Source organism: Neopelma chrysocephalum, unplaced genomic scaffold (genome assembly GCF_003984885.1).
Source record: "Neopelma chrysocephalum unplaced genomic scaffold, ASM398488v2 Primary Assembly neopelma1_97222, whole genome shotgun sequence".
Taxonomy (NCBI): domain Eukaryota; kingdom Metazoa; phylum Chordata; class Aves; order Passeriformes; family Pipridae; genus Neopelma; species Neopelma chrysocephalum.
Window position 1 is genome coordinate 1083587 of NW_020925863.1, and position 18090 is coordinate 1101676.

The following is an 18090-nucleotide window of genomic DNA, read 5'->3' on the forward strand; positions in this document are numbered from 1 at the left end:
AGAGAAAGTTAAGATAAATGAAGGAGGCAAACAGAGATTGCAATATTTCAGATGTTAAAGTCCAAGCTATGTGGCCAGAAACTGGAAAGAGAGAGACAATACTAAGTAACTTTCACAGATGATGCTACAAAAATCTATAAGTAACAAATGTCACTTCCTTCTCTTTCACACAATCACAAAACAATCTTAAAATAATAAAGTTCAGAAATTCGTTAGGTCTTATTGAAAAAACTTGAAAACATCTGCTGCATTATCTAGTTCAGCTCATGCAGGATTACTCCTTGTAATGTGGTTTCCTGTGTATTACAAAATCCGTTTCTAAAGAACTTGAAACTAGAACCCCTGAAAAGCAATTTTAATAGTTTCATGTCTCAGAAATTCTAGATATCGCTCCACTTTAAATATGCTAATTTATTTCTTGCTTCTTCTGGTTTATAGCATTTTTTATCTGTTCAGCAATTACTATCTATGAAGATTCTTAGAGTCCTTTCAACTATATACATGCTATGACCACACTAAATTGTAGCAAGGCTAATGTATGCATCTCTCAACTCTTTCAGGGCACACATCTGAAGTCAGACTTTGTTTCATTTTGAAAAGAAGTCAGTAAGCTCAGTAAGAATGGGTCCAGAGGATATTGATGCTTACCATGACTTAATTTCATAATCTGCCTTCCAGTAATTTGTGACTTTTTCCCTCCCATTTCCATGGAAATCCTAATTATTTTGCATTCTTTAAATGAATAAAACTGAATGGAATCCAGTTGCAATTGGAGTCATTTTAGGGACATATTTCGTGGTTCTCCAGTATGTACATCCCAAATAACTTCACAAAATCTTAATGTAGATTGCTTGTGCTGAGTGCCCAGCATGTTCCTTCTGTTCCCAAATATAATCAGTGGTATGTCTCACTGCTCCCTACTAACTTGTGAACTGCCCTTTCTTGCCCTACCAGTGACCCTTAAAGCTGCTTAGCTTCTGTTCATGAAGAAGTGTTCTTCTCTTTTCAAAACTCCACAGCCATTTTTAGAGAGTGTTTGCCTCTCTCTTCACTTTTTCCTTTTGCAAGGGACATGTCCCTGACTTGGGCCTATTGCAGCAATAATGCTCTAGAATCAGCAGATTTTTTACTATTTCCAGAAGCTAAGCTACAAAGATGGGGAATATGGGAAAGTTCACATCAGCATTATTTCTGCTCCTCTTGTTTTGGGTGAAAATAACATCTCATTGCCATTAGCATTTCATAAATACACAATTATTATTACTTTGCATAACAGTGCCATAGTTCTGCTTTCCATTAATCTAATCAGGAGTAAAATTTCTATACACTTTATGGATAAAGATTTCAGCAGTGTCCTGTTTATTCAGCTGAGAATAGCAATTTTGTGGGTTAATGATTCTAGATAGCATTTCTGTTCTCATGATGTTAGCCACATGCTTGAAGGAGGACTGTCTCCATATTGTCATGTAGACCTGCTCCCAGAGTGATGCCACCAACGTTCATGTTTGCTTTACAGGTTGATGACCAAATGAAGTTGCTTCAGAACTGCTGGAGCGAACTCTTAATTCTAGATCACATTTACCGGCAAGTGGTACATGGGAAAGAAGGCTCCATCCTTCTGGTTACCGGGCAACAAGTGAGTATGTGGGCTTAGAGAAATATTGATGTCCTTTTTTTATAATAATTTTCAAAATAGCAGGAGTTTAACTAGGTCAGAAGCGCTCCTGTGTTCCCAGAGATTCTCCACAAATAATGTAGATAAAATGACTTGTGCACTCTGCTTCTAGTCCGCTGATTACAGTTAAACTTATGAAAGCAGATATAATCATAATCACTTTGCTTTTCAAATGTACTTGTATACTTCAGTGATTGAAAAATACCAGATGAGAAGTGTTTCCCAAGAAGTTCTATTTCCTTGGGGCTAAAATGGTTTCTGACAGCACCAACAACACTCCTACACCTAATACTCTAGGTTTAAGCAAGTATAGCTTATTTCGCCTTCAGAATTGTGATTTACTGAAAAGAATCACTAACTGAGTCAGAAATCTAGAGGACCTGCAGCTCATTACCTCAGAAATATCTTGCTTTTAGAGACATACACACATGTGTGAGAAACTGGGCAGCTGAGACATCTAATCAGCTAAGGGAAATTATTCAGTCCAGAGGCTATAAATGCAGATATTGTCTCAGGAGCTGTCTCAGGGTATGCACCCTGCAGTTTCTGCACAGCTTTCCAAGGGTTAATTTTCTTTGGGTGTCAGATACATAGATCTCCCAAAATGCAAGATGGCAAATATTATGAAAACAGTGAGAAAACCCAAAAGAAATAGACAGTTTTGTCTTCCTCATACTTTCCAAAGCACAAAGAACTTGCCAGTAAAATAAGAATATTATTCCTAAGATGATTATTCTGCTTTTTCTGCTTTTAACAGAAAAAAAAATCACAGTATCAAAGAGAAACAAACTGTGCCTGGACAATATGTTACTGACTCAAAGTGAAAACAAATGATGGCTTATTGGTGTTTAAGTAGCTGCAAACCAAACTATCACACTTGAGAAAGAGCTCCTTTTTCTATGCCACACCATTTGTGTCCGCATGTTGTGGAATCTGCTTACAGCTTCACCTATAATTTTAAAACTGAAGCCATTTCTTAGCGCTGAGAACAAGTGTTTGTAAGAATCAAAAGGAGACGTAAATGTTTGAATTTATGATTAAAAGGTCTACAGTAGAAAGGAGAAATGATTGACTTTTCCAAGTAAGGAAGTGGGAAAATTCAAATTCTAGCTATGGAACTGACTCCTGCACCTTCACTGAAAGTCACTGGCCTGTCTCAGATAGTAGTGTACTCCCTAATTATATTACCAAAAATTAGTTGCATTGCTCTTGATTTATATTGATACTTTTGAGAAAATGACTGATCCCCTTTCTATTTCATCATCTGCAAAAGACAAACAATTTTACCAGCAATTAGTTAATTTACCACACACGGTGCTTGCTTATTCCTGTGTTTATAAAGCTATAAGTATATTGACAGTTTTCTGTTCCTGAGAGAACTGCTAAATTAGTGTCTAATTTGTTATGTGATTAGCTAGTTTTTAATGGTACTGAGTGTCTAAGTCCCACTGAAATCATTAGAGACATTTGAATATCCTTACGTTCTAGCCATTGTCCCCATTTTCCCACAGTAATAATTTTTACCTTATAAGCCACTCTTTCCTTGAAAAAAAACCAGGTGTACATCATCTCCAGGCAAAGCAAAGTGTTTCTTCGCTGTTGGACAACAGGTAGCAGGATGCTTATTAAATGTACTACTTCCTAATCAGCAGCTGGATTTGGAAGCTGTGTATTTTGAAGCAGTCTAACGAAATTAAAGCCTGGCTAAATTGAACTGATTGCATCAATTTTTTCCCCAGGTTTGTAAAATAGGTTTAGTGCATTCTTCTTTAAACCCAGTTTCAGTTTTCCATGCCAAAGTTTGTAATTTTGAAGTTGGTGCAAGACTCCCAGAGTCTTTCATCATCTTCCGTACTTTCCTCTTTGCACTTAGGCTGTTAGGAGGGCAAGGAACCATATTACTAGGCTAGCAACAAGAGCACTATAGTCAGTCCTTTTCCTTATGGATGGACTCCTTGCCATTTCACTCTTGCTAGCAGCTGCAGAACACACCCCCATGGATGTGCCAGAGATTTCTTTGAGAAACAGGGAGACACTAGACATGAAGTAAATATGCAGTCTCTGGCTGCTGATTTTGAAACTCGAAGGATTCTGAAATCTACACGTAATGCCACTCTCTTGTCCTGATTTCATTCAGCTCTGGTCACTGCCATCCTGGTGGAAAAGCCGGAATAGTTCCAGGAGCAGGCACAGCTCTTGCTGGTCTGTGTGTGCCACACGTGCCACAGAAGGCCACTGGTCGTTGAGGTATTGCAGAAGTGCCAGTACTGTGCCAATACCTGAGTTGTGTGCAATTGATCATTCCAAAGTGTTTACTTTAAAACATCATCTATTAAAATGATTTTCATGGGTAGAAATAATTTCTTTGAAGAACCTCTTTTATTTAGATCGACAAAGCTGGATGAGCTAAGGAGAAGTTTTAGAATACCTAGAATTGCCAGAGCCACAAATCTTAAAATCACAGAATAATCCAGGCTGAAAGGTATTTTAAGGAGTCACTAGTCCAACCCCCAGCTCAAACCAGGTTTCTCAGGGCTTTGTTCAGCTGGGCTTTGGAAACCTCTAAGGATGGAAACTGCAAAACGTCCCATGCACAGCCTGACCATTTTCACGGGGAGGAAGTTTTGCCTTAGTTCTGGTCTGAACTCTTTTTTTTTTCCAGTTTACACCCAGTGCTGGTCACTCTCCTCCTCCTCGAGCCCTGATGCAAAACACAAAGCATGGGAGGCGTTTTTAGTAAAGACTGAGGCAAAGGCAGCACTGAGAACCTCAGCCTGGTCTGTTCCTGCTGCCATTAAATCATCATCTGAATCCAGCAGCCGTCCCACATATTCCTTGTTCATCCCCTAACTAGCAATTTGACATCCCTTGGAAGTTTCAACTACAGCTGAACGCTTTTGTAACATCATCTCTACATGCCAATGGGCATGGACAGTGCTTCTGCATTACTTGTCCTGAGCCATTCCTGGCTCCAGCAGCTGTACACTGCCTTTTACATCCTGGCTAAGTTGTGAGTTACTTTTTTAGACAAGTTGATCCAATCCAACTGTTTCTTTTCTTAAATGTCAAGTTGGACTGTCTTCACAGCATCAGCTCAGATTGTTGCATTCTAAGACACAACACCAGTTCAAATATATTTATGAAAGGACAATTATGACTGTGTTCTCTGTAACAACTGTAAAATAATCCTGGAAAGCCACACTTCTAGACCCGGACACTATGAGTCTTTGCTAGTGCACCAAGTGCTGCATACTTTCTGGTTGCTGTCCTGATCTTTTCAGTTCCTGCAGTAGAGACAGGGAAAAACCATTCAACTATTTCATGAAAATTAATTGATTAAGGTGTGGAAAGTGCTCTGACACTTCTGATGAAAAGTGCTTTAGGTGTTTTTATTTCTGCTACCAACAAAGCACTATGAGCAAAATTACAGTCAATCATCTGGCTTTCAAAGATAATAACTTTAAACTGAGGACCTGAGCTGGATTGCCAAGTTTATTACCTGAGAGATCAAGATTATTGTTACAAGTTAGTAAATTTAAGACCTCAGAAGCCTCACTCCTCACTTTCCTTAATATATCCTTCCATAAAAGCTACTCATAAACACAGTCCTTTTTACAATCACAGTCAAGGTGGAAGCTGTAAGGGGGGAACTTACCACCACTTAATTAGAACATACCTGCTCTCTTCACTTAGACTGCACAGCCTCTGTTCCTCAGACACAAAAGTCAAACTTCATCCAGCTCCCCAGGGCCATACCACTGTCAGTTCTATACTAGGTATCTAAAATGGGCCAGTAGTCAGAAGCATACTTGATAATTTTCAAACACATTGGCTCAAAACCCATTACCTTAGGGCACTCCTATCACATTTCCATATATCTGCATTTCCCTCAAGCCACTGGCTTATGAGTTTTACCCAGTGTCAATCTGCTGTTCCCACTTTGATAGGCAAAAAGTGTAGTCAGCAGCAAAGTAGCAAGCTTTGGCCCTTGCACAAAAAGAGACTGTATTTTATTTTATTTTGTTATTTATTTGGTTGGGGTTTCATAAATGAAGCTCTTTTGTGTGTATGTTTCAAGGAAGCACTTTTTTCAGATCATTACAATTCCTCAGCAGTTCCTCAGAAACAAGTTCGTCCCTATGCTGCACACTTCATTTTCTGCACTAAGTACTGCCCCTCAGCAGTAGCAATTACCATTTCAAAAGGAAATAAAGTAGCACAAATGCATTTTACAACTCTCGAAATTTCATAATAGAAAACAGCTAAGGAGTGATTTGCAGTGTAGTGGTTAACTGTAAATCATTGCCAATGTGCTCTCCACACGCTGAGTTTTGTAGGCTTGCCGTGTGGCACGTAATTTAAACAGACCGTTTCCAATTATAGAACTTTAATTCCTCCAACTCGAGCGCTTTTCTTTTTTAACTTCTACACCAGCAACACACTGTCAGCTTCCAAGGCCCAGCACACACAGGGTAGATACTAAAGCTCTGCACAGAATATCATTGTTCGTGCATTTTCGTGGAACAGTCAATACACAACATCTGAATTGTAGCCTCATCTGGGCAGACACAAGCTGCTGCTTTTGTTCATACCTACGCTCTACTCATTGTTGCCAAATATTCCCTCTGCTGAGTTTGGTCAAAGCCTTTCTGAGTTAGCATAGCCTTTGATTTGTTACCCAGACAGTCACAAAAAATTTCCAGTGATGCTCTGTCTTCAGATGAAGTGTATTGAATATTCAAACTCAGCAGTGATTTCATATCATATCATCTCTATACAAAAAACACAAAAGTGCATTACAACACTTAGGTAAAGAAATGGATTCTATTGCATCTAAGCTTCCTCACTTCAGCATCTTCATACTCATCATTTGAAAAACTCAATAGTCACCATTGCTAGAGTGGAAAATTTAATGGTACTGATTAAAATAGCTATCTGAAATAAACTTAACAATACTTTCATTATTATGTGTTTTATAACATCTACTATAAATGAATCTATATATGATCAACTATAGGGCATAGAATTTTTCCAGTCTTGATGTATGAGTTTTTCTGAAACTAAGTTAGAAAAAGTAAATGCAGTACTTTGAAGTGTTACTATTCGCATATTATAGCTAATTATCAAGCACAATAACATCATCCTAGGGGAAAGGTCCACTGGCAACTTAATTCATTATCTTCTATCATTGTGTATCATGTTAAAATGACAAGCATCTTATGCTGCATAAGTCAACACAATTTTAATTAATATATCCAAACCTGATAACCCGCAGATACAAACATATCTGCTGGTTTTGTCCGTGCTGAGTCCTCCTCAATTTTTGTATGTAGGTGCCTCTTCAAAGTGTTTTCCAAGTTTGCTTAGAAATGTAACAGAAATATTGCTTTTAATGAAAGCATTAATTCTATGAAAAGCTCAAAATGAGTTTAATAACCACCACAGTTGCCACTGAAATATATAATTCAGGAAACAGTGGAAAGGTAATTATGGTTGTGATAATAAATTAACTTGTTTGCTATATACTGTGCTGAATGCATCCTTCCGAGAGTAACTCATCCACCCACATACCATAAACTCGAGCCAGCTCACAGGCTCTCAGCAGGGTCTGGACTTCAAAACCCAGGGCAGGCCGTTGTGGGGAACTCCACAGGCTTTCAGTGCAGTTTGCAGCTGAGGAAGGAGCAGTGGGGGAGCAGCCCCCCAGCAGCAGCAGCCAGGTGTGCTGGCTAGGGTTGCGCTGTAGTAGAGCAGGGAGGAGCAGGATGATCCCATTGCTGCACCCTGGCACCCACTACCTCCTTTGCCTTTGTGCCCCAAACACACAGTAATCTAATTTACTAAATTAAATATGAAATCAATCTTTCATTAACTTGAACCGCCTTAGTCTGCCAGAACATTCATTCATTATACAGGTACTGTATAGAGCCACAGCAGGGGCTGTATTCCTTAGGTGTACAATTCCTGTGTGGCTGAAAGGAATGGCATGCAGGGTTAATCAGCACCTCGTAACAGCCATCAACAACTAAAATCACTCTAAGCTTATATTCTTGAGACTATTTCAAGCTTGTTGAAGCATTGAAAGGGATAGTACAGTTCCACACAATATTTCCACATGTCCCATGATCATATTCTAGAAATCGAACACTGCTTAATTTTAGGATTTTAATTCCACGATTAACTGTTAGACTCTGTTTTGTGAGCATAGAAGGGAGTTGATACCAGAGCCCACCACCTGATTCTGCTAGAAAAGTTACCATCTGAGCCCAGCAAAACCAGGGGTTTGTCTTCAGGAGTCATTCATTACCATGATAAATCATTTGCAAAGCAAAAAAGCACAGGTGCTCCCTGTCTTTTTGGCCTTCAGCCACAGCATTTATTTAGCCCAGGGTACAGGAGGAATTCACACTCCTGTTTGTCTGTGCAGCCGTTACTTTACACCCGTCATTTTCCTTCCAAATCAGGTTATGGGTAAGCTTTGCCAAAGCTTCTGGTTACAAAAATGCCAGTCAACGTACCGTCTTCAACATCAAAATCAACTGTGAAATGGAATAGTATTAATTGGAAAGCAAGAATAATTTATTTCAGTTGTGGATTTGATGTTACCAAAAGTAATCAGTGGTGCAATATAAAGTAAATGCTAAGACTTCAGTATGCAATTAAGCATTTTGCACGAAATCCAAGCTGGTTTAATCTTGGTCTTTTGAAAGTGCTTTTAATCATGAATTGGAAGGTATAATATACCTTTTATTATCAATTTCTGCATACAGGCCCAAGCAAGCAGGACAGCATACACTTAATTGTGACCACTTTTTCAGAATAGACATTAACTGAGGCTTTTTCATGCACAGTTGCTTTTGTATAAACTGATTGACACCTTTGGGGGTCGTCTTTCCACTGACTCATAATTTTGCTCACTCTTGAAAAAAGCCTTCTGCACACCTAGTATTCTCTAGTTAAAGCTGAAAATTCAACTCATCATATTTACACAATTAAAAAAAAAATCCATTCTGCGTTGTTTTTAATTGCAAATCCTACTCAAGGGACCAATTCTCCTGCTTAGGAGGCAGCCCTGTGCCTTCTACTAGAGAACCAACTGCAGTCAATTATGGTAATGAAATGTCAATAAATATAAAAATTTAATACAGCCTGTTCCTGGTGAGTGGCAGATGAGGACTTGCCTCCCAGACAAATTTGCTGGTGCTGCAAATATTAAATGCACCTGAAAGAGTAGCAGGTTGCCTGAGAGCTCTCCAGTAGAGGGATGGTGGGAGATCCAGGCATCTACTGGGTTTTTCCATTATGGCATAATCGCTGCACTAAGGCCACTGATATTCTTGACATTCAGACATTTTAACTTCTTATTATGAAGTGAGTAGCATTTTTTCCCCACAAACTGGAACCTCAGTGAGGGATTTTGAGCTTTTTTTCCCTTCTTAACAGTTACAAAAGGGAAATTAAGTTGTGAAATTTCATCTTTATATGTGACCAGTTTCTCAATATGAAGTAGTTGAATCGTGTCACTATATTAAACTCTTTGAGTAAAAAGTATTTGAGGTATGTTACTTTAGTTTTTCTTATTATTTCTGTAAGTAAATATGAATAAGGAAATATATATAAATGTATGTACAGCAGGAGATAAATAAGAGGTGAACTAGAAAGTAGATTTTGAATGACAGTTTGGCTGGGATTTCCAAAAATCAGGTCCTAATTTTGTCACAGGTTTCTTTGGCCCTGACTAAGCGATTTAATGTCACTACTTCAAGTTTCCCCTGGTGTAAAAGAGAGCAATAAAACCTACCTCACGGGATACTTAAGCATAATCCATTGTCTTAATTGAAACATAAGGACAACTTTAACTGCTCCAACTCTACAAAGCATCGGTATTCTTAACCTCCATACAGAAAGTGTAACTTCATTTTTCATGTGCAGTTGCCTTCAGTCAGTTTCTTGGGAGCAGTAAGAGTACATATAAAAGAAATGTCTTATTAAAAGTCAGTAATCTATTGATTATATTAAGGTCATTACTAGGAAAGGTTATTTTTAGTTTCTTTCAGTCATCTGTCTTTCTTGGCTGAAATTTTGTCAGGTTAAAAGTATTTCAGGATTTTTTTGTTGTTTTACTGCAAAATCAATAGTTTAAAAAAAATAATTTCAAAATACATGTTCCTTAACAGTTTGGGTTGGGGTTTTTTGGGGGGTGTTAAATATATTTTAAGGGATCAGAGCTTGGAAAAACAAAATTTTGCAGTATTGGTTTGTTTCCTTTGATGATACCTGTCCATAGTTTATTATGGAAGATCCTAAAGATAGGATAAGAGCATTGATACCGTTAAACAAATCACTAACCCAAAGCATGCACTTACCATTGTGCTTAGTCTTAGTTTACAGCCTTCACTTACATGTGCTCACATGAAGTATGGTTAGCAGTTTCTCTGTTGTTCTGGAGGGTCCTAAAAGAGAAAGGTGTTGGTAACGTTAGAGCACCCAGGCAAGAAAAAGGCATTTTGAAAATGTGTCTCTGACCCATTTATGTCTCAGCCAGTGGGCCAGGAGTGGTTCCTCATGGGGGCAAGCAGCACACCAGGCCACTTCCATGGGACAGTGGCACTTGTAGGGGGTATCTGGCACTCTGGTGAACAGGGGCTGAGCATTTCAGCTGAAGCAGTTGCTCAGGTCCCCCTGGTTCTGACCCACCAGTTCCACTGTGCTCCATCCCGTGCCACTGCCCAGCCTCACAGTCACAAGCCTTGCCTGGGAGCCAGCTCAGCCCGGCCCCTGCACTTCAGCTTCACATCGTGGCATTCCTGTAGGCTGCAGCACCCTTCTCTGCTGGTCCCTATTCATGACAAAGCTCACAGACAGGTCAGCCTGCCCTGAAAACAAACTGGCAGCGTGACAAGGGCAGCAGGTCACAGAGCAGTCCCTCTTGTTCCTCTTCCCCCAGGGAAAGCAGCTTCGTGCGCTGCGGTTGCTGCTCGGGACAATGTGAGTGCAGCTGGCCCGTGTCACACACCTGCCAGCTCCTCCTGCCCCCTTAGCAGGGCAGGACTTGCCAGAACAAGTGTGTTCAAATCAATTCCAGCAAATAGCAGGATTTTGTGTAGCTAAGGAGAACAGAAACCACCCACACAATACCTCTGTTTCCTGTGGGAATACACCGACATTTTTGGGCTTGAATAGATGTTTCTGGCCAAGTTATGGACACTGGACCAATTCCCACAAATATCATGTCCCTGTGGACTAATACACCCAGTGTAGGCACGAAGCTCACCATCCTTCAGTCTTTTTTCACAAGATCTTACAATTACAATGAGAACAAGAGACACCAAGTGAATAAAACAAACCAAGATGGGGACAGCTACGAGTGTCATAAGCAGTTTTCATGTATAAGGCTTCTGCAAAAAGTAGTACAGACAAACCAGTACTCACAGCGATGTAACATACCATTAAGATTTATGGTTTAATATTATTTTCAATAGTGCTAAAATTGGTTTATATATAAAGTCATCTTGACTTGATAATATAATTAAATGGAGAATGATTCCTTTATCCAGGAGTATCCCAGTTGCATGTGATTGCCTGAAACAACAGTTTGCTTGAAAGTGGTTCTGTGGCCGTGACAACCAGACAGGAATACTATTCTCTTTTACAGGTGGATTATTCCATAATAGCATCCCAAGCTGGAGCCACCCTCAACAATCTCATGAGCCATGCACAAGAACTCGTAGCAAAGCTTCGTTCCCTGCAGTTTGATCTACGAGAATTTGTATGTCTCAAATTCCTGGTGCTGTTTAGTTTAGGTAGGTACATTCTAATCTTCTTACTTAATGCTGTTATTGTTTGGCGTTTTTTAAAACATTGAAAGTACTTTGATTTTCTTAAGTTTTTCATGAAACACATTTTGAAGTATATTTAATGAGGTTCACAGTAATCTGAGGATTATTTTTTAATTATCAGTTGCGGGGAAATTATGTAAAAGGACTAAAAGCGTGTTTCTACAGAAATTACTCCTAAAACTGTGTAATTTAATGGAGTATTACAAACTTTCTGTATTTCTGTATGCAATTACTGAATTTTCCAAAACTAGGATAAAATTCTATTAGACATTCTAGAGAACAGTGGAAAATACAGATTCCCATGTTCTTCTGTGATATTGAATACAGTTATGTAAACCAGATGGAGTGGGGGTATGGCTGAAATTTCCCTCTTTTTCAAAGGCATCTGTGGTAAGTATAAACAATTTCCTTTGCATATGATGGCTGTCACATTGGAACCCATAAATCAGGAATGGATCTCATAGTTTTTTAAAAAGTGAAAGGAACTCCTAAAGTGCAAATTAATGATAGTAGCTTTATGACAGATCTGGCTAGGAAATAACCTTTAAAGTGAAGATTGTTTTGTACTAGTGGAGAGGACAGAATGGGAAAGATACCTATGCAAAACAAATTAGTTAAACCAGTGCCCTCCAATAAATCAGTCAAGAAAAATCACTGGTGCCAGGAATAAAAAAGGGTTTAGGGAGATGGATTCCTATTGACTTCATAGGAGGAGATTTTTCTGCCTGTCCTCTGTTTCAGGTTTGCACTTTGTTGACTTAATAAAGCTGGTCTAAATGAACTTTGCCCAAGTGAATTTTTGTTTACTGGCAGACAGTTGAAAGGAGAGACTTAAAAACATAAATAAGGTCAGACCCAGCTATATCTCTGTAGCAAAAACACCTCTTTTACGGAAAAGGTGTTTTTGTCTACAAAGACAGTGAACAGGTAAGCCAAACACAACAGTGAGAAATATCAGCAGCTGGTGACATTACTTAATACTTTTCTTTAATTTTCAGTTTAGAAAAATAACTTCTGTAAAGGAATAAAATTCTAAAAAGAAGGTTTTTTAATACAATTGCAAATAGACTAAAAGGAACAGTTTAGGTCACACTGCAGAACATCAATTACAGTCTTAAATATGTCCCTCTGTGATGTTATAGAATTTGAACCTGCTTGAGAAAATTTTAGATTAAGCTCTCTTTAAATGCAGGGAGCAAAAAAGACTAACACTTCAGAGGTACAGGACACAGTACCTGTAGAAAATAAAAAAGAAGTATTTTACAAATTAGAATGAAATGAGAATGATGCTAATGGAATTGACTGTTATGACATATGTCCATTTTGAATCCTAGGAAGAGATGATGGATTTCCCTGGTAACTGTTAATATTTTGTATTCAGGGCTTCATTGCTTTCTCTGTCTTAGATTCAGAGAAGCAAAAGCAAACCATCTGTTTCAGAAATTATGTTTTATGAATTAATCTGATATAACAAGAATTCATATTTCCCAATTCCTAATAAGTAGATTTTTCTGTCATTCTACAGTGGCACAGAAATATCTGTAGAGCCTGTAGCCTTCTTCTGATAAAATATTTAGAAGATTCATCTCGGTTCAGCAATATTTTAAATTAGCTGAATAAGTGAAGTGCATTTTGAAAATTCTCACATTTAGGTGGCCTTTTTGTTTGATCATTTTCATCAGCTGTTCTAGTATTTTGCATTGATTTAGGAATCATTCTCACACGTTTAGCTCTTCTAATTCTGCCATGTACTGTGCTCAACTTCTGAAGCAGTTGGGCAGGAATACCCTACAAGCTTATACCGAGCCAGGTTAGCCAGTTTTTCCTCTATGCTGCCATAAAAAGGACTAATTTTGCTGCTAATAGGAATCTTGTAGTCACATGACTTGCATATTAAAGTGATGTAGCTAAGAAAGGTTCAACACCCTTGAAATCGATTAGCTCATTATTTAGCGTACTGCAGAATTGTTTGCTAATAGTCAGAGCTACATGTTGCTCTGAAAAGAGTAAGATGTAAAGATGGTATCACTTAATCCATAGGACAGAGGCAAATATTTGATGAGAATGATGACAAAAATTAAATGAAAACCACAGATGCCCTTTCCAGCTAAGTACTTAAGTTTGTGCCAAAAGAATGAGTGAATCATCTAGCTGAAATTAATAAGATGCCTCACATCCTAGGAGTGAGTCAGATTTTAGAAGACATTGAAGTGTCTAACAATGCTGGTAGGCATTCAGCAGGGCTGTCAAAAGTAGCTAAGCATCAAATTCTACATAAATAATGGGGAGCAATTATCATACCTAAAGTGTCTGGGTGCATTTGACACATATCTACAACTCTTGAGTATTTCAACAGAAAACTGGTCTTTATGCCAAAAAATATCACTTGATCAAAAAAATATTTCAGAAATCTCAGCTGTTTCTTGTTGAAAATCTGACCCTGTAATGTTTAATGGAATAAAAAGTGCTTCAAGACATACCAGCCTATTTACATTTCTAAGGATGTTCACACCAGTGTTAACCAAGCCAATAAAACCTTATACTCTTGTTCTTTAGTACAGTGCTTGTTTGAAAAAACAGTGTTAATATAAAGCCTCTCAAAGGCAATATGAACTCAGTAATCCACAGAATTAATTTATTGAGAAGAAGCTGTTTGGTTTTTTATAACCATATAGATATAAGGCTGCCTTGTGTAGGTGGTTGTTATTCATGGCTGTACCATGTTGTCTGTCTCTTCACAAGACAGCAGACTCCTTTAGGGCAAAGAACCTGGTCTCTGCCTATTTTCTTAACATTTCACAAGTTATTATCTTAGTAAACTAACAGTAAAATAATGTTCAAAACCCAAAGCACTTAGAATAACTTTTTGAAATAGAATTAAATCATATCAGTTTTGCTTGCTAGATTTTAAATGAGAGAGATGATTGTTCGTTATCTATTTGTGAGAAGTTTTGAAGGGTTTATACAGGAAAATCCTTTTGATTTTTGGCAGCATTAAAGAAGATGCTGTTGAAGCTCAGACAGATGCATATTTATTATAGCCTTTGCAGATAGCAGTCACAACTCTTCCTGAATCAAACTGCATGTACCCACTTCAGTGAGCTCAGCTCCTTTCTCCAGTGGGCCATCCAGTCTGTATGGGCCCATCTGGCCAACACTGCCAAGTACATGATGGTACAGTTGACTCAGCAATTATTCAACAAGCCAGAATAGTTTGGTAACCAGTCTCTTAAGTGTGACATCTCTTTGGTTCAGTGCTGTAGAGTATTTATATACCTAGAACTACATAACTTTTAAATTCCCTCTCTTAGTTGTGAAAAGCAAATGTCTTTACAGCTAGGTAGTTCTTACCTCTCTGTATGTATAAGTCTTTCATGTCCACAAATCTTCACACTTCAGTGACTGTCTACCCTCAGTGGTTCCTCATGCCATCTTTTAGTTCAGTCACTGCCACTCTCTGGAGAGGAGAGTAATCACACCTGGATTACTGTTCTTGTCAGATAACCAAGACAGAGTCATGATAACTCAGCAACTGTAATAAAAAAGTTGATGGAAAGTTAGTGGCCAGGCACAAGTTGCAAAACTGGGAAAGACTAAAGAAATCTTTGGCAGACTTGAGTGTTAAACCTACTTTTAACACTACTCGATGAACTCATGTCCAACACATGGAACCTCTGAAAAACATGCTGATCACATAGTTGTGTAACTGTTTATCAGATTTACCACCAAATGACAATAAACATCTCTAGCTTTCTGAAAGTTGACCAAATTGAGGATAATGTGATTTCTTTACCCTAATCCCAGGGTAATAATACACCTAATTTTTCTATGGCATATAACCAGTATAGCCCACGGTACACATTATCAAAAAGTAGTTCAAAAACTAAATACAAGTGATTTCTTAGTCGTTAATAACTGCTGGTTTGAATCAAAATACATTACAGATAGAAAAAGCAAATGTGTCAGTTTATCAGCCTCTTTGAATTTTCATTACCACATTTGACAGTAGTTTGGAAACTCCCCTCTTTATTTGTCATAAATCAGAATTAGAAATAAAACAAATAAAACAGACAAAAAACTCATCCCACATGATCTGTAGAATTCTCTAATTCAGGGGCTGAAACAGATTTGGGTGCTCCACTAGGCTGAAATTTTGACCTAACTAAAGGCAAAGAGAATTTCACACTGTTTTTACCAGAGCCAAAATTTGCTTCCTAACACAGAATAAAGTTCAGATCAAATTTTAAGTATCTAAACATGATAAATGACTAAATCTAAATGATGCTTGAAGAACCAAATGAGTGCCTTAAATGGGATATTTTCTGTCATCTTCATTTAACCATCCAGTAGCTGTACAGACTGGTCACTTAACCTGAAATCAGCCTTTGTTTTCTCTTTATCAAAACTTCCCATTTGTCCTGCTAGTTTTTATTATCTGAACTCAGCAAGGATGATTTTTCAAACCTCCCATCAGAGCAGTTTGTAAAGTGAAATGCCAATAGGAAGAAAGTTAGACATCATTTGACCCATGTCCAGGCGCTTGTCCAGCTGTGGAGCTAAATGCTAGACTAAGCAGCAGCTGACTGGTACTACTCCCTTATCACTGTCAGGACACAGATAAATGTACTTCATTTAAGAAATGAAGGCTTTATCAATGGACAAATAATTGCAGAGCCACTATTGATCTCATATCTCACTTAACATGAGACAAGAGGGTCCAGTAAAAATAGTAAACATTTAATCGTGGTGGACATCAAACAATGGGCTCTTGCTTAAAAAAAAAAAAAAAACCTAACAAAAAAAGAACTCAGTTTTTAAACAAACCACAGCTTTACTTAAGGGTTCAGCAGAAATCTATCTAAATCTGCTACACTCCGTTCTCGTTTCTGTGAAAATGAGAGGAATATTAGCAAATTAATCTTTCCTTGCCTTAAGTCTCCCTAAATTGTCAGAGCTGAGATAGGAGGAGGTATCTAAGAGTCTGGGCCCCATAATCTGCACTTTTGGAAGAGAAACGTGCTAAGATCTTCATACAGATGAAACAGGCTGAAATGAAGCATTTCCAAGGCAGACTCTACTCCCACCACTCACAGAACTAGAAGGAACAAATACGCACCCAAGGAGCAGCAGCACAAAGCCTGCCTGTGCTCCATTTCACCTGGTTCCAGTAACTCACATCAATGCAGTCACACAACAATCTGGAGCTGAAGAAAAAAAAACAACTCCAAAACAATATTTTCAATTAGCTATCGCACTTTTTTATGTACTTTACATAACAGCATTGTTCCATTCATTGTTCTGTTAGATTTACAGATTAGCAGAATCTCTGTCTCAGTGAGCTTGTAATCTAAATACACTAAAAAATTAAGAAAAAAATGCAGCAGCAAACCATGATGAAACATGAAGTTGTAAATGTTTTCACTTTCACGGTTTTTGCTGAGCATTTAATTTGAGATACCATGTATGTAGATAGGAAAATAAGAGTATAAGCATCAAATTGAAGTAATATGACAGGGAATATTTACTAAATTTTTGTAGTACTTACGGTAGTTAAGAGCACACAAACAAAAATAATAGAAGAATTAAATGAAGGAATTAGTGAGGCAGGAGGTTTTATCAGAACAAAAGGAAAAGAAGCAACAACACTGGAAAATTAGACAATTCATGCAGGATTATAGATAACTAAGTGTAATACAGATATAAAGGTATAACCTAGCAAACTTTGCGTGTAGATCTTTATTGCAGATAAAGATTAAATAGGTGCTGCAAATTTGAAATGAAAAGTATTGCATGACAGTCTTCCCTGGCAAGCCAATGTAAGCCAGTAATGAAGCACTTATCCAGGGATGGACTTGTCATCACAAGCGTGTCCACTTCTCATACAGTGACAAACAGTTCTTAGGGTTCAATGCAGTCTTCTTCAAAGTCGTCACTCTGACTGTTTTTATTTTTGGTAGTTTGTAAATATACAACTATATTTACATATCGCTCTCTGTATATATGTTATTTACAATACAGATGTATAAGTGGGCTGTTATTATGAGGTGGTTTTATTGAATCCATTGTCAGTTTTCTTACATTCATCCATTCTGTTACACAAGTGTACCTGTAAAATTGTACCTGGTAAACACCGGTAACGGAGCAGTCGAGGGGTTCTGTACAAGTACTATTCCAGCAGGGCTTTTAGGCTTCCCCACATTACATCTGAATTTAGAAAAATTCTTACTGCACAATCATCTTATCCAGGCTCTTATCTCAACCTTAATGTCCAACTACAGTAAGCACTGGAGGGTAATACTGGCAAAGAAACACTTCCTAAACTTCATGTAATCATTTGGAATTCAGGAAGGATCGATTAGTATTCAGGAGATGTGACTGCTCAATATTTATACCATAGAGACTTGGCAGAAGCAAATAATGGTACATAAAGCTGATGCTTGTCTTAATTAAATGCAGTATAATAGGTGTTGGGGATATTTTTTTAGTGAAGAGAGCAGTTTAGCAATGACCAGATATAACTCATTCTGAAGTTCAGAGTTTAAAACTAATCAATATGTATTTATAACAAGGGAGGAA

The 18090-nt window shown here is 37.9% G+C and overlaps 1 protein-coding gene across 5 annotated transcripts in view; it reads left to right on the forward strand.

Moving 5' to 3' along the window:
- The window catches only part of NR5A2 (nuclear receptor subfamily 5 group A member 2), an 88423-nt gene that overhangs the window by 49160 nt on the left and 21173 nt on the right, over positions 1-18090 (forward strand). For all 5 annotated transcript variants that reach the window (XM_027671805.1, XM_027671801.1, XM_027671804.1 and 2 more), the window contains 2 exons: positions 1517-1636; positions 11331-11478. In XM_027671805.1, coding sequence (XP_027527606.1) covers positions 1517-1636; positions 11331-11478 — 268 coding nt within the window. The remainder of the gene's footprint in view (positions 1-1516; positions 1637-11330; positions 11479-18090) is intronic.